At 70.2% G+C, this 17,414-nt stretch overlaps 5 protein-coding genes across 12 annotated transcripts; 2 read left to right on the forward strand and 3 right to left on the reverse strand.

The window, feature by feature from the left end:
- The first annotated feature begins 177 nt into the window (after positions 1 to 177).
- LOC149859162 (uncharacterized) lies at positions 178 to 2,942 on the forward strand. The gene is made up of 7 exons (XM_090060183.1): positions 178 to 435; positions 504 to 587; positions 668 to 756; positions 1,177 to 1,362; positions 1,612 to 1,749; positions 1,918 to 2,110; positions 2,368 to 2,942. Exons 1-7 carry the CDS (start codon positions 213 to 215, stop codon positions 2,673 to 2,675), a joined length of 1,221 nt encoding a protein of 406 aa, XP_089916309.1. The 5' UTR covers positions 178 to 212; the 3' UTR covers positions 2,676 to 2,942.
- On the reverse strand, positions 2,941 to 6,989 carry TMEM235 (transmembrane protein 235). Its single transcript, XM_090060186.1, has 2 exons — positions 6,561 to 6,989; positions 2,941 to 3,599 (listed from the first exon to the last, which is right to left on the reverse strand). The coding sequence occupies exons 1-2, from the start codon at positions 6,901 to 6,903 to the stop codon at positions 3,301 to 3,303; spliced, it is 642 nt and encodes a 213-aa protein (XP_089916312.1). The 5' UTR covers positions 6,904 to 6,989; the 3' UTR covers positions 2,941 to 3,300.
- A 308-nt stretch (positions 6,990 to 7,297) lies between these two features.
- On the reverse strand, positions 7,298 to 10,867 carry AFMID (arylformamidase). Of its 7 annotated transcripts, XM_090059120.1 has the most exons (10): positions 10,730 to 10,867; positions 10,549 to 10,639; positions 10,253 to 10,463; positions 10,030 to 10,115; positions 9,855 to 9,927; positions 9,372 to 9,469; positions 8,593 to 8,671; positions 8,124 to 8,259; positions 7,754 to 7,858; positions 7,298 to 7,528 (listed from the first exon to the last, which is right to left on the reverse strand). In XM_090059120.1, exons 1-10 carry the CDS (start codon positions 10,757 to 10,759, stop codon positions 7,499 to 7,501), a joined length of 939 nt encoding a protein of 312 aa, XP_089915246.1. In that variant the 5' UTR covers positions 10,760 to 10,867; the 3' UTR covers positions 7,298 to 7,498. The 7 variants fall into 7 exon arrangements, 4 of the variants coding, with proteins under 4 accessions (XP_089915246.1, XP_089915244.1, XP_089915243.1 ...); XM_090059118.1 differs by having other exon boundaries at positions 10,549 to 10,759; XR_016443732.1 differs by having other exon boundaries at positions 7,485 to 7,528; positions 7,754 to 8,259.
- TK1 (thymidine kinase 1) lies at positions 10,758 to 14,345 on the forward strand. 2 transcript variants are annotated; one of them, XM_090059121.1, is made up of 7 exons: positions 10,758 to 11,178; positions 11,262 to 11,293; positions 11,432 to 11,511; positions 11,709 to 11,802; positions 12,190 to 12,279; positions 12,361 to 12,480; positions 12,626 to 14,345. In XM_090059121.1, exons 1-7 carry the CDS (start codon positions 10,758 to 10,760, stop codon positions 12,782 to 12,784), a joined length of 996 nt encoding a protein of 331 aa, XP_089915247.1. In that variant the 3' UTR covers positions 12,785 to 14,345. The 2 variants fall into 2 exon arrangements, with proteins under 2 accessions (XP_089915247.1, XP_089915248.1); XM_090059122.1 differs by having other exon boundaries at positions 10,963 to 11,178; positions 11,398 to 11,511.
- A 419-nt stretch (positions 14,346 to 14,764) lies between these two features.
- On the reverse strand, positions 14,765 to 17,375 carry SYNGR2 (synaptogyrin 2). Its single transcript, XM_090059125.1, has 4 exons — positions 17,201 to 17,375; positions 16,680 to 16,917; positions 16,171 to 16,310; positions 14,765 to 16,050 (listed from the first exon to the last, which is right to left on the reverse strand). Exons 1-4 carry the CDS (start codon positions 17,309 to 17,311, stop codon positions 15,853 to 15,855), a joined length of 687 nt encoding a protein of 228 aa, XP_089915251.1. The 5' UTR covers positions 17,312 to 17,375; the 3' UTR covers positions 14,765 to 15,852.
- Between the last annotated feature and the right edge of the window lie 39 nt (positions 17,376 to 17,414).

Here is a 17,414-nt window from a genome sequence, read left to right on the forward strand (position 1 = left end):
CCGTGGCACCCTGCGGGGAAATGCAGCCCCTCTTGCGGTGAAGCACGAGCACATGCAAGTGGCGCCCCGACACGTGTGCACAGGCGCCGGGCAGGCCCGAGCCCGGGGTCCGCGCCAGGCAGGGGCCCTTGCTGGGTCCGGAGCCCGGCGGCCCGCGGCCCGCGGGGCGGGGCGGGGGCGGGGCCGGGGGCGGGGCGAGGCGGGGGGGCGCGATGCTGCGGCTGCTGCTCCCGGCTCGGCCCGGGGTCGCCGCGCGGCGCCGCGCGGGGGGCGGGGGCGAGGGGCGGGGGGCCGGCTCCGTGCGCGCCCGGCCGCGGCCGCGCGTGGTGGACCTGCGCAGCGACACGGTGACCCGGCCCAGCGCCGCCATGAGACGGGCCATGGCCCGGGCCGCGGTGGGCGACGACGACTACGGCGAGGACCCGACGGTCGGCGGTGAGCGGCGGCGCGGGGGGCGCGGGGGGCGCGGGCGGCGGCGCGGAGCTCAGCGTGCCGCCCCGCAGGGCTGCAGCGCGCGGCGGCCCGGCTGCTGGGGAAGGAGGCGGCCCTGTTCGTGCCCACGGCCACGATGGCGAACCTCGTCGCGGGTGAGTGCCGGGCGGGCCGCGCCCACGCGGGCGGGGAGCGCCCCGCGGGGCCCGGCCTGACCCCCGTGCTCCCGCCCCAGTGATGTGCCACTGCCAGCGCCGCGGCGCCCAGCTGCTCCTGGGCCGCGGGGCTCACCTGCACGTCTTCGAGCACGGCGGAGTCGCCCAGGTAGGCGGCGAGCGCCCGCGCAGCCCGCCCGGCTCAGCCCTGGGCGCGGGGTCGCGCTCTGCGTGCGGGGCGGGGGGCACCTGGCCTGGGCACGGCCTGCAGAACCCCGGAGCCCTGCCCAGAGCTGCACCCGCAGCCTCCACCGCGCGCGGGGCACCCAGTGGCAGCGCCAGCCTCATCCCTGCCCCTGCCGCCGCCCCACGGCTGCCCCAGGGGGATGCCCCCCTTGCAAACTCCAGCACCCATGGGCCCACTGACAGCCGGGGTGGGGGATGCCACGGGGCAGCCAGGCGGGCACCGCAAACTCTACCCCAGTCTGCAAACAAACGAGGTTTCCCTGCTGCAGGGCAAAGCCTGGCCCCTGCTCCCCATCCCCGCTGCCCCTATCCGTGCCCTGCCCACGCTGCTGTCTGGACACAGGTAGCCGGGGTCCACTCCCAGGCGCTGCAGGACCTGCCAGACGGCACCTTGGACCTGGACCAGCTGGAGTCCGCCATCCGTGAGGCGGCCGGCAGCCAGTACCACCCCCGCCCGGAGCTGGTCTGCCTGGAGAACACCCACTGCTCGGCGGGGGGCCGGGCGCTGCCCCTGGCCTACCTCAGGGAGGTACGGGGGGCCCGCTCCCCGCCGAGGCAGGGCAGGCTGCGAGGGCCGTGAAACCGAACACCAGCCTGGGCTGCGGCTTGGAGCCCCTGGGGCCTGTCAGCTGGGAGCCGGGTCCCGGGCCAGGGTGCCCTGGCAGTGGGGACTGAGCCCCTCTCGCGCCTCGTGCCTGGGCCGCATCTGGCAGGCTGGCGCCAGGCTCTTGGGCAGCTCAGTGCCCTGGCCCCAGCCCTGCCCTCTGCCCCCTCCCAGGTGCGTCTGCTCACTGACCGCTACGGGCTGCGCATCCACATGGACGGGGCACGGCTGGCCAATGCAGCCGTGGCCCAGGGCGTGGCGCCAGCCCAGATTGCCCAGCATTGTGACTCTGTCACCCTCTGCTTCTCCAAGGTGCCCTGGGGATGGGGATGGGGGCACTGGGGCAACCCACAGGCTGGGGCTGGGGCTGGGGCTGGGGCGGGGCTCTGCAGGGCGTGCACAGCCCCTGGGGAGCCAGGGGGGCAGGCAGCTGCCTGGGGGATGTCGCTGGGCTGGCTCTGACCCCCCTCTACTGCACAGGGCCTGGGCGCCCCGGCCGGCGCGGTGCTCGCAGGCCACCGGGAGCTGGTGGCGGAGGCCTGGCGCATGCGGAAGCTGCTGGGGGGCGGCATGCGCCAGGCGGGGGTGCTGGCCGCTGCGGCCCGCGTAGGGCTGGCGCACATGGAGGAGACGCTGCGCAGGGACCACGACAATGCCCGGCGCTTCGCCCAAGGTGCACACGCTGGGGGCAGCCACCGCGATGCAGCCAGCCCCTTCCCTGGCGCCTGCCCCGGGTGTGCTCTCCCTGGCCTGGCAGGGACCCTGGGGGCTCTCAGGAGGGCACAGGGTGCCAGGGCAGCCACTGCAGCCCTGCAGATCCCTGCCTGCTGCCACGTTACAGGGGTGAGGGAGGATGTTGTCCCACCCCCAGGAGCTGGGGACAGCCTGGCACAGACCCAGCCTCACGCGGGTGCCCACCTGCCACCCCAGGTGTCCAGGCCCTGGGATCCCCCGTCTGCTCTGTCAACCCCGCGGCTGTGGAGACCAACGTGGTGCTGCTGTGCGTGGGCGAGGGCTGGCCATCCCCCGCGGAGCTGTGCGCGCGTCTGGAGGCCGTGAGCGCCGAGGAGGAGGCTGAGACGGGCCGCGCTGTCAGCCTGCGACTCCTGCCCTGGTCCGCCCGCTGCCTGCGGGCCGTATGGCACTGCGACGTCTCTGCCGAGGACACCAAGCTGGCCATGGACAAGCTGAGGTTCGTGGCAGAGAAGTGCCGACAGGAGCGTGAGGCCGTGTCCTAGCCCGGGGGCCACTGCGGCTCCCCCCTGCCCTGCACAGCGGGGACAGACCCCGCGGACAGACCTGGGACCAGCAAGGCGATGCCATGTGCCCTGCCGCAGCCCGGGGGGGCCGGGTGGCTGAGCTCTAAGAGGTGCCTCCCGGGGGCTGCAGAGACCCCCAGCCCAGCATGCGGGAGCTGAATAAAGGACAAGGCCCCAGCTCCAGCCTGTGTCTCCCCCGCCCCCACGGAGGGGCGAGGGGGCCTGGGCGGGGGGGGCCCACAGACAGATGGACGTGATGAGACAGACACTTTTATTCAAGCACGACGCTGTTGCGGGGGCAGGGCAGGCATGGGCCAGAGGCCCTGGAAGCAGCGGGCAGCTAAAGCCCCAGCAGCACGGGGCAGGAGGGTGGGGGGCGCGGGCACAGCGGGCTCAGGATGCGGCTGGCTGCCCCAGGAGCTGCCCAGCACTGGGCCAGCAGCCCCCTCCCGTGCCGTGCTCCTCTCCAGCCCCACAGGGTTGGTCAGGCTGCACCGGGGGCAGGGTCTCCTGTCTGGGGAGACGCTGGCCCGTAGGGGCAGGGGGAGCCCCCACGGAGAGGCAGGCGCCCATGCTCAGGGAGCCGGTCTGCAGCCGGCAGCAGCTAGGCGGAGGGGTCAGCCCAGCGTGCCACGCTCCAGGCTGTGGCCCCTGCCATGGCCAGCTCTGCCTGAGCCTGGGCCCCCGGGCCCCCCCATGCATGGCTCAGATGGCCACCGAGTGTGCGGCCTGCTGCTGGCAGACGAGGGGAGCGGCGAGGAGGAGGAGGAGGAGGGCACCGGCACCAGCCGAAGCCCACGTGGACGCGGGCGAAGCGCTGCAGGTCGTACAGGCGCCCAGTCTCAACGAAGGCCGCCCCTGAGTAGCGGATGTAGACGCAGATCCCAGAGAGGGTCGGCAGCCCTGGAGAGGACGGGGTCAGAGCCAGGGGCAGGGAAGTCCACCTGGCAGCGGTGTAGCACGCAGCCCCCTGCCCAGCCAGCAGCTCCGCCACTGCCCGAGCCCCACAGCCAGCAGTCGCAGCACCAACGGCCCGAGTAGGCCAAGCGAATGCCGCTGGGCGTTGCAGCGGGGGCAGGCCGCATCCTGCACTCAGCTCTGGCGTCAGCAGCCGCAGGCAGTGCCCCAGCTCCAGGTCCTGCCCCCGCGCACCCGAGGGAGCGGCGCCGCATGTTCAGCACCGGTGCCCTGCTGGCTCCTGGCACCCCAGCCCCGGCAGGCAGCCAGCTCCCCCGCCCGCCCCCAAGCACTCTCCGGGCATCCGCCTGCGGGCTCAGCCCCAGGGCTGGGCCCGGGCCTCCCCGGGAAGTGTGGGGCTTCGTGAGCGGGCTAGCTGGGCAGGGCGAGCTGCTGGGGAGCCTTCTCTGGGGGAAGTAGCTCCGTGCAGCCCTGACCCATCAGCCCCCCGTCTCCTTCCTCACCCCTGTGCCTGGCCTGCATTGCACACGGTGGGACCCCTTGCTGTTCCCGGGCCATTCCCTGCTCTGCCAGAGATTTCCCACAGCCCCGGCACAGCCACAGCTCGTGCTTCCCGGGGAGGTCTCTGGCGCAGTAACCCTGCCCGCCCCGTGTCCGCACATGACACCCCTTCGCCTCTGCACCACTCCAGCCAGCGCGGCCAAGGGCCCAAGCGCGGCCTGGCAGCTCACTCGCTGCAGCGAGGGCACAGCTGGCCGCTCCCCTGCCCAGTTGTCCAGCGCCTCCCCACGGTTCCCCAGACAGGCCGCCGAGCTCCCCGCCGTCCTCTGGGAGAGCTGGGGTGGGCAGCTCGCTGCAGCATAGGGGACCACGATGCAACCTCCGTGGTGCCCCGCTGGGAGAGAAGGGGACACGGCGCCGGGGAGGAGGACACGACCAGGGCACGGCTTTGCCAGGAAGCCACACGGGACAGAGTACAAGTGTCAGCATCCGGGTACAGTGGCCACAACCCCCTGCACACAGCCCTGGCCCAGCGCCCAGCAGCAGGTGTTACCCTGTGGGGGCAGAAGTCACTTCGCTTCACTTCCCCCCCAGCCTCAGGCTATTCGCAGCCCAGCTCCTGGGGCAGCACTGCCCTCTCCTGGCTCCTGCCCGAGCTGCCCAAGCCTTGGAGGCGGCAGGTGGCCCCCGCGGCAGCGCCCCAGGCCAAGCACGCTCCCTGCCTGCCGCAGGAGGCTGGAGGCGCCGTGCGCCCAGCAGAGCCTCGCGGAGACAGGGATGAAACCAGCAGCTGCCTCTCCTGGGAAAATGCAGCTGCTTGCCCCTGCGCACAGCAGCGTCAGCGGGGGCTGGCTGGGCCCGTGGCAGGCAGGAAGGCCTGCGCAGCTGAGCACAAAGCCACAGCCATCCTGGAGCCCGGGCCTGGTGCGAGCCCCTGTGGCTGCAGGCCTGGGGGCAGAGGCTGTCTCTGCTGCTCAGCTCCCGTGGTGCTTGGGGAGACGGGCCAGCATCCGCGCTATGTGCGAGTAGGCAGGCACCCACGTTCCCCCGGCAGACCCTGCAGGGCCCCAAGGCTGGCCAGCTCTCGGCCGGGGGCAGGTCGGCAGCGCAGAGCGGGGCAAGGCTGGCCGAGCCGAGGGCAACGGCCAGGCCTGGCAGCCCGGGGTCCCTGGGCACGGGGATGGACACAGTGGGGTCAGGCAGGGAACCGCAACAGCCATGGGTTAGACTGGGGCATCCAGCGCGCAGCGACTCTGCTCTGCTAAACCAGGCCCAGTCGTCCACGGGCTGCTCGGCCCCTGCCCAGGGGCCAGCCCATGCATGCAGGGCAGGGCAGGGCAGGGCAGGGCAGGGCAGCGGGGGCGTAGACGGTGGGGAGCACCGCGGGGCAGCCCAGCTGCACTGGTGACTCCAGCAGGGAGAGGGTCCAGCCCCACAGCCCTGCCACCACCCTGGGCTCGCTGGGCTGGCAGATGTCCATTCACTCAGGGAAGGGGAAGCTTCTGGCTGGGCCCTTCCCGCAGCACCGAGGCACAGGCGCCAGCCTGGCTGCCCTGGGCCAGAGGCCAGCGGCAGGGAGAGGAGAGGGCTGGAGAAGAGCCTCCTCCCCGCAGAGACTGGTCCTGCCCCTGCTCATAGACACTACACAGCATCGCAGCAGGCAGGGACGGGCCAGGGCCTGCTGGGCCCAGTCGCCTGCAGCCACATCTCTGGGGGTCCGTGGTAGGGGTCTGCTGGCCTTGCTGCCTTGTGCACGGAGAGGCCCCCACCAGCCGGCCTGTGCTGGGGGCTGCAGGGCGATAGCTCAGCGCTGCCTAAACCCCTGTCCCCTCAGGCTGGACACCCCCCACGGCCTCCCCCGACCTGGGGCAGTGGCAGCAGGGAGGTCCTGGGGCCAAGGGCTCAGAGCAGGCTGGATCTGCAATGGGCGCACCTGAGGAGCAGGACACCGAGGGAGCGAGAGCCCATGGAGCATGGCTGTGCGATGACATTGCCAGCAGCAAGAGCAGCTCTCGGACCAGCTTCCCAGTGCGCAGAGACATTGCACAAGCTCTGGGGTGCGAAATGCCCTTCCTGCGACCAGGGAGCCTCCTGTGCCCGGGTGCTGGACACAAAGGTGGCGCAAGGATAGGCGTCACCAGACAAACCCTGCCTCTCCCTGGCAAGGGCCCGGCTCCTCAGGGGTCAGCATGATGCCCGGCAGAAGCACACTCGCCCCCCGCAGGAAGCAGCAGCCGGGGAAGAGCAGCAGGCAGGAGCTCCGGGCCAAGGAGCCGATGACGCCGCAGCCCCAGCCGAAGACGATGAGGATGAGGCTGAGGGGCAGCAGGACCACGAAGGCCCGGTGCATGCCTGCCAGAGACGGGGGGGGGTCTGGGCAGGGGGCCACCCCGGTCCCCAAGGGCAGAGCAGCCCGCCAGGGCCCCCAGCAGCTGCGGGACTCACGGATGAGATGCTGCAGCGAGGCGGGCCCCTCCCGGCTCTCGCTGCCGAAGGGGTCGATCAGCGGCGCGCAGGGATCCCAGCCTGGGGCACAGCGGGGACCGCGGACACGCGTGGGGCTGGGGACCGCGCCCCCGCACGCGGCGAGCGTGCGCGGGGGTCGGCAGCGCCCCCTGCCCCGGGCTCGTCCTCCCCCGCGAGGCCCCAGCGCCCGGGGCCGGCCCGTTACCGTCGCAGACGCGCCCGAGGCCGGCGTGGGAGCCGAGCGGGGCGGCCCCGGCGCCACGCGCCCCCCGCACCAGCGGTCGGAGCCCCGCACAGCGCCGCGCACAGGCACGGCCGGCATGGCCGCCTCCCGCCCCGGCCCCGGCCCCGGCCCGGGCGCGGGGAGGGGAGGGGAGGGGGCAGCTGGGGCGCGGGCGGGCGCCGGCCCCGCGGGCCCCCCGGGCAGGGCACGAAGGCCCCGGGGGCTCCTCGGGCACCGGTCCGGAGCAGCGCCCGAGCGGGGCTGGCGGCCCCTCGGGGGACGGAGCCGGCCCGCGCCCCTCGCCCCTCGCCCTGCCCGGGCCCCACGCGGCAGCTCTGCCCCGCGGGGGAGGGGCTGGGGACACGCGCGAGACCGCCCCTCGCTGTCCCGGAGCGGGCGGGTGCCGATGCAGCACTCCGCCCCGTCCGCCCTCCGGGTGGAGGAGGCGGCTCTCCCTTCCCCCGGGAGCTGAGTTAGGCGAGAGCAGCAGCCGTTCCTCCTGCCCAGACTTTATTCAGTGCTCGCGGCAAGAGAGGTTTAAAGGCAACCGCCACGGAACAAGCCCGCCGGGGCGAGGCAGCCGCGCCAGCCGCCGCGCCGTCCTGTCCGTCCAGCGTCCCCGCAAGCCGGCGCCTGCCCCAGGGCGGAGGCGGACGCTGCCCCGACGGCGCGGGGAGCCGGCTGGCAGGCCCCGTCAGGCCCCGGCGACGGCGTTCAGCAGCACCTGCCGCGGAACCGCAGCCCGTTGCAGCGGCCGCCGAGCCCTGGGCCGTGCTGTGGGCACGGAGGCCACCGCTGCTCCTCGCCAGCTCTGCCAGCGCCGCGTGGCCCTCAGCACGGCCGGAGCTCGGCACACACAGGACGCGGGTGGCACGAGCAGACCGCCCGCCCCGAGGCAGCATCTTCAGCAGGACGCCTGGGCAAGCATGCAGGAGGCATGAGCCCTTACCTGGGTCAGGATGTAGCCCTCCTGGGACAGCTTCTCAACCACATCGAAGTGATCCGTGCGGGCCACGTCCAGCAGAGACACCGTCCAGCCTGCCGAGCGCAAGGCCTGGAGGCAGAGCAGCGCTGAGGCTGGCACCAGCTCTGCCAGGGGAGCTCCCAGCTCAGCAGGGACTGACGCTCCAGGCTGCCCAGCACCGCTCAGTCCCCTCCGTGCCCCCCCCAGGCAGAACCGGCTTGGCTTGCGAAGGCGAGGGAGAAGCGCGTCCCGAGCCCCCCACGGGCACTGGGTGTGACTGGGCTCTGCTCCAGGGGCCGTTTGCTGGGGCCCGGGGCAGGAAGCGGTGGGGGCGGGGGGCAGGCCGGCGCAGCACCTGGAAGTACTGGCGCGACTGCCGGTGGAACTCAGGGGAGTCGTGCTGGGCCACCACAACCAGCACCTCGCAGGCCCCTGTCGCAGGCGTCGCCGCCGCCACGTGCAGCAGGGGACTGTTCCTCTGGGCCACCTCTCTGGGGAGAGACGATACAGAGCAGTCCCGGGAGTGGGGGGAGGAGGCCCTGCCACGGGGCAAAGAGACGCCCAGCTCTGTGTGCACACTGGTCACCACACCCCTCCACGGCCTGTGTACACGCATGGAAGATACGCAAGCAGCAGGGCAGGCCCAGCCTGGGTGTGCAACAGGTGTGCGCACTGGCACCTGATGCACCACACACGTCCAGCGTGCAGGCACTGCAGCCAGAGCATGAACGTGGGCAGAGCAGAAGCGGGCTGCACGTCACGCATGGGCACAGTGGGGCAGGGGTGTGTTGTGGAGCCCGCCTGGCCGGGCCCCAAGCACTCACGGGGTCATGCGCAGCGCGTCGTTCACGTAGGTGCTCACGATGGGCTCCAGGTCATAGATGCCGCTCACCAGAAAGGCTCCTGGGAAGCGAGAGCACCCGCATCGCTGAGCCCTGCCTCCCCTGCAGCCTCGGTCTCTCGGAGCCTGCCAGGGCAGGCAGAGGCATGGGCCGTGCAGGGTCCCAGCAGGACCCCGTGGGCACGTGCCAGGAGGAAGGGGTGGCCTGCCCGAGCTGGCAGTGACACCACCTTCCTCGTAGTCAGTGCCCATGTGCTGCACCCTTCCCCCTCAGCAATCCGACACAGGTCCTAATCCGACATGGATGCACAGGCAGAAACGCTGGAAAGGATTCCCCGGCTCCCGCCAGGGCAGGTGCACTGCGGGGAGGGGCTAGAGCAGGCTCCCCGAGGGGGGCACGGAGGTCCCTGGCTATGATGGGGGGGGTGGCCCCAGGAGACTGTCACAGGACAGTTTCCGAGGGCGAGGTGGCAGTCGGCATGTGGGGAAAGCACCAGGTCCGTGGTGTTTGACCCTGCTCCCAGCATCTGGTCCTTTCGTCAGCCCACTTCTTCCTTGCAACAAACCCTGCTGTTTCTCTGCTCCTTTGCCCCGTGCCCGAGGCCACCCGTGATTTCTGGGCAGATCAGGAACCCGGGCTCGCCCTGGGAGCAGACCGACCAGGGGCTGCAGCGCAGCGCACCTCAGGAGCAGGCCCCTGCCTGCATGCACCCACCCGACGGCTGGGCAGCGACTGGGCCCTGGAGAGCCCGCAGGAGCTACCTTTGATGTTGGGCGTCACTCCATACTCCTGCCAGTCCGTGGCGAGCACCATGGCTGCCAGGTGGGCCCCCGCCGAGTGTCCGCACAGGTAAACTCCGCTGGACGGGGCAGCGGCACAGAGGAGGAGCCATGAGCTGGGCCAGGGGGTCTACATGCCCCGCCGTGAGCAGGGTCCAGCCCCGGAGCCGTACGGCCCAGCGCCAGCTCTGCACCCATCCCAGCAGTGGGGGCATTGACCTCCCCCCCAGCCTGCACCGAGGGGAAGCAGCGGGCCTGGCCCTGGGGAGCTGCCCCCAGCACCCGTCCTCAGGGCCCTTCCCACGGCCAGTCACCGCCGCGAGACCCGGACTTCCCTAAAACGCCTCCAGCACCATGCGCCTTGGACGCCGCAGCCCAGCGTGACCTCCCCCGCCGCTCCGGGCAGCACTGCACGGGGGTCGCAGTGCAGGAGCAGGCGCGGCGCGGCACTGCACGTGGCCCCACCTGGTCGTGGGGTACTGGCGCACGACGCAAGCCGTGCTGCGCCGCACCTGGGCCACCATCGCATCCATGTTGCCTGGGCAGAGAGCGGGTGAGGGGAGGCAGGCCAGGCCGCGGGGCGGGGCGGGGCGTTCCCGCCACCTCCACCTCCACCTCCACCTCCACCTCCACCTCCTACCTCGTGGAGCCACGTCGTAGCCCACGGCCCCCAGCGCGATGCCCCGGGACAGCAGCGGGGGCGCGGCAAAGCCGGACTCCTCCTTGCTAGGAAGAGAGACGGGGGCGAGCTGCGCGCGGGCGCGGACCGGGGCACCCCTGGGCCGGGCGCGCACGGCCTCTCCGGTGCCCGCCGTGCCCGGGGCCGCAGAGCTGGGCGTCTTTCCCAGAACGGCCCGGCTCACCTCAGAAACTGCCAGTATCCGCCGTGGACGTACAGCACGAGCGGGAAGGCTGCGGGGGGGGCAGGGGTGAGCCCAAGGCCCGGCCCCGGCCCTCCCCCCGCCTCACCTCCGGCCGGGCCCGCGGGCAAGTACACGTCCAGGGCCTCCCGCTCGCCCGTGCCGTACGGGACCTGCAGCACGGCGCCGGCCGCGGCCCGCGCTCGCCGGGTGCCTGCGGGCAGAGACGGACAGAGCAGAGCCGCGTGCGCCGCCGCCCCCCCCGCCGGCCCCGCCCCGCCCGCACCTGCCGTCCGCACCTGCCGTCACCTCCCGCACGTGCGCCTCCACCACGGCCGCCGCGCCCAGGCGGGGGGACCAGCGGCTCGGCGAGTACTGCCGCTCCAGCTCCTGCGGGCCCGGCACGGCACGGCACGCGTCAGCCCCCGGGACAGCGCGGGGGTGCGTCCCCCCGCCCCGCGACCCCGGCCCGGCCCGCACCTCTCGGCTCAGCTCCTGCCACCGCCCCATGGCGCCGGCTGCGCTCCGCGGGGCAGCACGGACTGGCAGGCGGGGCAAGGGCCGGCCACTGACCTCTGCCCTTTACCCCGAGCGGCGCGGGGGCGGGATGCCCCGGGGGGGTGCAGGGCCTGAGACCGGGCGGGGGGGCGGGATGCCCCGGGCGCACCTCCACGTACCGCCGCGCGGGGGCGCTGTGGGGAGGAGCCCCTCCCCCCCCAGTTCCCGGCATGCCCCGCTGCGTTCCCGCGCGCCGCGTCCGCCTCGGCGCCTATTGGCCGGCGCGGGGGGCGGGGCCGCGGCGGATTGGCGGCGCGGCGCGGCGCGCGCGGAGCCGGCTCGGGCAGTGCCGGGGCGTCGCCATGAGCTGCGGGTCGGTGTCGGCGCCCGGCGGGGCCGGGTCCCCCGGGAAGGCGCGCGGGCAGATCCAGGTGGGTGCCTCGGGCCCGGGGGGGGGGGTGCGGGGGGGTCCCTGGTCTTGCCCCTGCTGACTCGCGCCCTGTTCCGCCCGCAGGTGATCTTCGGGCCCATGTTCTCCGGGAAAAGGTGAGGGGGCCGCCGGTGCCGGCCCGCTGCGCGGGCTGGGCTGGCGGCCCCGCGGGAGGCACGGCGGGCGGGGCCCGGGCGCTGCTGACCCCCCTCCCTTGCAGCACGGAGCTGATGCGCCGCGTCCGCCGGTTCCAGATCGCGCAGCACCGGTGCCTCCTGGTGAAGTACGCCAAGGACACGCGCTACAGCGTCTGCGGGGTGTCCACGCACGACCGGTGAGCTGGGCGGGGCCGCGCCGGGAAGCTGCCCGCGGCTCCCGGCCTCCTGCGGCGAGCGGCACGGGGGGGCTCGCCAGCTGGCCGCCGGCGGCGGTTTTGGGTCCAGGAGACGCGGCTCAAGGCAGCTGGGCCCGCGCTTGAGCCTCGTCTTTGATGGCTCCCGGCCCCAGCTCAGCTCTGCGCCTCCCTTGCAGGAACACCATGGAGGCGCTCCCGGCCTGCTGCCTCAAAGACGTGTACCAGGAGGCGCTCGGCTCGGCGGTGATCGGCATCGATGAGGGCCAGTTCGTAAGTTCCCGGCGCCGCGGGGCCTCTGCCTCTGTAGGAGGGCGAGGCCAGGGCGGCGGGGAGAGAAGCGCGCCATGGTGGGAGCGTGCGGCACCCGCCTCTTCCCTGCAGGCTGCTCAGTGTCGGGACACGACTGGTCTTGTGCCGACCTGCCTTTGCCCAGCCAGAGGCTGCCGTGTTGTGCTGGCCCTGGTTTGGCCTGGTCCGTGGGGTGGTGGTAGCAGCCACGCGTGTGACAGTCCTAGCAGGGAATCCCCCTCGTCCTCCTTTGACCTGGGAATGCTGCTCTACCTGCCGGCTGCTGTCGGGTCCTGAGCATGATGCTCCTGCCGCGCGGGCCGAGGCTGCCCCCGCTCTCCCATAACCCGTTGTTTGTGCCCCACGTAGTTCCCGGACATTGTGGAGTTTTGCGAGGCAATGGCCAATGCTGGGAAGACTGTAATTGTCGCTGCTCTGGATGGCACCTTCCAGAGGAAGGTAATCTCCTCTCCTTCAGGTGCTCGTACTGGATCTGCTCGGTTCTCCTCTCCCCACCTAACCCCTTGTCTCCTGCTGTAGGCGTTTGGGAGCATCCTCAATCTGGTCCCCTTGGCAGAGAGCGTCGTGAAGCTGAACGCCGTGTGCATGGAGTGTTACCGGGAAGCCTCATACACCAAGAGGCTGGGAGCGGAGAAAGAGGTAAGGCTCCAGGAAACACCAGCCGCTCCTAACAGGGCCTTAGAAGCTCGAGGACGCCGCTGTGGTCTAACTCCCACCCATCACACGTTCGGGGCAGGCTGCGGGAGTGCCACATGCTAAGGCCTCCCGCCCTTCTCGCCCCCAGGTTGAAGTGATTGGAGGGTCGGACAAGTATCACTCTGTCTGCCGCCTCTGTTACTTCCGGAAGCGCTGCCAGCCGAGCGGCTCCGAGAACAAGGAGAACCTGCCCATGGGGGTCAAGCAGCTGGAAGCCGCTGTCTCTCGCAAGGTGTTTGCTTCGTGACATGACTGATCCTGTGGCAAAGCCCAGCAGGCTGAGCAGGGGGGGCTAGGGGCTGTGCCTCCAGGCTATGTCAGTGCTGGCTTCCCCTGCTCTCAGCACTGCTGCAGAGTCTCCCAAACCTGACTGCCGCTTACCTGCACCACGCTGCCAAACCGAGCAGGGCCCTGGGGGTGGGACAAGAGGGAGGGGATGGAAAGGTGGGGGCAAGGCAGAACGGCAGGGGGAGCTGCAAGGATATGGAGGCAGTGGCTGACCCTGCTGGCCTGTAGCTCCTGTCCGGTCCAGCCCTGCCACGGGGTTGCAGATCCTCGCAGTAATCAGCCTGCAGCACATCTGCCTCTTGCCTGTGTTCTCGCAGCCCGGCCCTGTTCCCAGCCAGCCCTGGGGGGCACTGGCTAGTCTTCCAGCCCTAATCCTAACCCTAACCCTTGTTCTTCCACCTGAACACCGGGTTCCTTTTAAACACTGCCTAAGCAGCTTTCAGTCTCCTTGCCAAGAAGCCCTGAGGCTCTTCCTTTCCCCTCACTGTCTCATTCCAGGGGTCCCGCTTACAGCCACTTCTCCCAGCTGAGTTTAGCGAGTCCTGCACTTTACAGCAGGTCTGAACATGTTTTTCCTCATGCTGCGCTCATTCCTCTTGAAGAATGCAAAGTTTTAGGCTTGGCTTTTTATTGTTAGTGACTTAACAGGAGCAGAGCCCTGGTCCTTTCATCTCAGGGTGGGAAACAAAGCCTGTCCTTGGAGGGCAAGCAGGGTTCTGCGCTAGCCTGCAGAAAGCTGCCCTGGGTGAAGCGGTGCTGGCAGACGTGCTAACAGGCTGTCTGATCAAGTGAAGCCCAGTCTTGCCAGGCTGCTTCACGTAGACCCAGTTGCCTTAAGACCTGAAGTCTGCACATTGGCTCGTGGCCATAAGGGAGCATGGGTCTGTGCTGGTGCTGGCCTTGCAGGGCTCCTCCAGTAACGGCACTGCTCCTTTCCTCTCTCCACACTAGCCTCAGGCTTTCCCAGGGCGGAGACACCAAGCCAGGAGTTAGAGCTCCTCTGGCTTCAGCATCTGCTGCTTGTAGGAACTTGCCTCCTCTTTGCCTGCTGGACCTTATTATACATGTATCTTGGGCCTGTTGCTTCCCCACTGCTATAGCAGCCAGTCATGCCAGGCACCCTTTCCTTCATAGCCTTTGGCTGTCCCAGCATCCTCAGGCAGCCAGGGTTTTGCAGGCTGGGCTCACTGCTGTGGGCAGAGACCTGAGATTAAGCCTCGCTGCATCCCATGAGCAGTTCCTGTCCTGCCCCAGGAACACAGAGGCTGCTGCTTTCAAGCCTCTACCAGAACGCCCCGCAGGGCAGCGTTTCTGCTGCCAACGCTGCACTTTTTCAAACCAACCCCACCCCAGGGGCATGGAGATGATTCGAGATGCTCGTGACAAGGCTGCAGCTGCCCCTTCTGCTTGCTGTCCTGGTGACAACTGGCTCTTCCCTTGGTATTGGCAGCTCTCCAGGGAGAGCTGGAGGTACCTGTGGTACTGCCAGTTTTAGATTAATAAATAACTTATGAAACAGATTGGTGTGTGTGTGTGTGCATGTGCCTAGGCCTCCTGCAAACAAGGCTGCCGGGAGAGGGCTGCCCAGCCTGCTGGCAGGCAGAGCAACCCTGTCCCATGGAGCTTGTTTATTAGAGCTGGCTGTTTGTTTGCATAAGCCCTCCCTCGGCGCTGGACTCTGTCCCCGTAGGAGCAGGAGGGGGCAGTACGGCCATGCTAAAAATACGCTCCTGGATGAGTGTGCAGTTCCCTGCTGTTGTGGCAGAGCTCACGCTCCTGCCTTGGAGGCACTTGGACACCCCATGTTGTTGGGGCTGGGGGCGTTTGTCCCAGCCAGGCCCCCTGCCTGCCCACCCCTTCCCCACAGGGCAGCAGCAGCGTAGCTCATGCAAGAGCCCCTTGTGCTACCCCCTGCACTGCTGGCACGGTCACCCAGGGGCTGAGTGAAAAAGTTTATTCCATCTCCACACAGTGATAACATACATTTCAAACACTCAGCCTGGGGCATAAGTGCTGTAGCAGACACAGTTCACACAACAGGTGCGCTCGGAAGAACAAGCACAGCCGGCTGGCAGCAGCGAGCACAAGGGGCACAGCTCCAGCCCAGAGAAGCAGAGAGCAGCAGGCCTTGCCAAGCCCCAAGTGCCCGAAGGCACACAGGCAGGTTGGTTCCGCCTTGCACAGGCTGTGCCGTGGGGAAGCCGGGTCAAGCAGAGGGCTGGATGCAGGCACCCTGCTCTGGGTCACCTCCGTTACAGCTGCAGCCCCAGGAGACCAGGCTTCCCTCCCGCCCCCCGACTACCGGAAGCCCCGGCTGTGATCTGAAGGAAGTGGGGCCAGGCCAACGTCGCAGCCTACGTGCAGCAGCGGTCAGCAGGAGAGTTTACTGCGAGGCTTTGGCACCGAGCCCACCAGCAGCAGCTGAGGGAAGGGAAGAAGGCACAGGACCCCCCCAGCTCCAGGCAGCCTTGCAGCTGCACGTGTGCTCTGCTGTCCAAATACCAGAACCCCCACCCCCACCCCACCCAGGCAGGGCCGGGCCGGGCAATAAGACACTTGCCGTAGGAGTGTGAAGGCAGTGCTACAGAGATAAAGGCACCAGGGCTGGGGCTCCCCCGTGGCTATAGGCACTTGGTGCAGCCACACACAACAAGGCCAGGGCTGGGGCTCCATTAAGCTCTCAAGAGACAAGACCACGTGCTGTGGGGAGGGGAAGGCAGCCATTCCCACCCCCCAGCAAAGCACAGAAGGGAAGTGAACAAAGAGGAACGGGCACCAGCCCCTCCTCCCCACAGGCTTGAGCTTGGCTGTCAAGTTACCACCCCCCACCCCACCCAGCAGCCCGTCCCTGAGCTTTGGAGAGTCCCAGTCCCAGGCCCACCCCAACCCCCACCGCAGCGGCTGGGCAACCTCTCCTCGGGCACGCAAGCAGCAGAGCCCCAGTGCCCCCCCATAAAGCAGCAGCCACCCCCACCCCAACCCCACAGCAGAAAGAATTGCACTTGCAGACACTACAGCAGCCCGGGCTCAGTACGTAGGTGGGGGCTGGTAGCCCTCCGTGCCCTCCCCAGCCTGGGTGAGAGGTGGCTGCTGGTAGCTGTCGTGGCTGATGTTGGGGTAGCTGGAGTAGGGAGTGGACGGATCTGGGGTAGGGTCCACGTAGCTTTGGGCAAAGTCATCCACACCCATCTGGTACCTCCGGAAGGCACAGGCGACCAGGAGGGCCTGGGGAGACAAGCGCTGCTGGCAGGGGTCCTACCTGTGGCCCGGCCAGGCTGGCGTGGCTGGGAAGCCCCCCAGCCCAGAGCAAAGCCTCCCCGGTCAGGCAGAGCAGGCACCGCTCACCCAGGAGAACACGGAGAAGAAGCTGAAGACGATGGCGGCGCGGGCCGAGTCGCCGCCCACAAACACATCCGTGGGTTTTGTCCAGGCCCACTGGTTGGTCAGGAAGCAGAAGCTGACGAACCACAGGACGGTCCAGATCCCTGGGGAGGGGGCGCGAGTGATGGGGGCTCAGGACAGGCCTTGCCCCGCACGAGGGAGCCCATCCCCTGCACCCCCTGCCCAATGCGCTCAGTGGCATCTGGCCCGAGCCACTGCCTCTCAGGGCTCCTGCGCAGCTGGGCCAGCCAGGATCGGTGCCCTCCAGCCTGGCCCCACAGGGCCAACCTTTCCTCCGTGCTAGGAGCAGCAGCTGAAGCCAGGCTGCACGCTACGGGCACCGTGCCAGGAGACCAGAGCTGCACCCAGGCACAGCTCAGGCCGCTGCAAAGCAACACGTCATCCCCGGAGCGGGACAAGGGCACCTATTGTCTGCCCACTGGCTACAGCGCGGGCACAGCTGGGCCAGGTACCTGAGAAGCCCAGGTCAGCCAGGACCAGGTACTTGCGATCCGTGACGTTGCTGATCTGGGGCAAGTAGAAGTCGACCAGGAGGAAGAAGATGCAGCCCAGGAAGCCGAGGACACCAATGCCAATGCCGTAACGGCAGGCGTCCCCGTTGTGGTTGAAGACACAGAAGAGTTCGGGGGAGCCGGGCAGGTTGGTGTAGCCCTCGCCGGTGATGCAGCAGAAGACGATGAGCGCGAACACCTGGGCGGCAGGGCCTGGGTCAGAGCACAGCCGCCGGCCCCAGCGGCCGTGGGGGAGCACGCCAGGCGCCTGCCCAGGGCCCCACGCGGCGCGACAGCGCTCTCCGTAACTTCTCCCGCCTGCGAGCCAGCGCGCGGGGGCGGCAGGCCGGCATCGGCCGCGCCCGCAGGCCCCGACCGAGGGCCCAGCGACGTGTCCGGGCGCCGACGAGCCCGAGCCCGAGGCCGCGGGAGCCCGAGGCCGCGGCCGCCCGGGGGAAGCGCCCGCCCGCCCGCCCGCTCACCGCGCTGACGAGCCGGGCCGCCACCTGCGGCTGCTGCACGAAGCGCACCGGGTCGAAGGCGCCGCCCGCCTTGGCCGCCCCGTACGCGCCGCCGCCGCCGCCGACCTCCATGCCCCGCGCCCGGCCCGGAACCGCCGCCGCGCCCGGCTTCACCCCGCCCCGCCCCGCCCCGGGGGAGGAGCCGCCGCCGGCGGGCGGGGCGGGGCGGGGGCGC

Source organism: Crocodylus siamensis, chromosome 8, assembly GCF_052110815.1.
Source record: "Crocodylus siamensis isolate JL-2025a chromosome 8, ASM5211081v1, whole genome shotgun sequence".
NCBI classification, from domain to species: domain Eukaryota; kingdom Metazoa; phylum Chordata; order Crocodylia; family Crocodylidae; genus Crocodylus; species Crocodylus siamensis.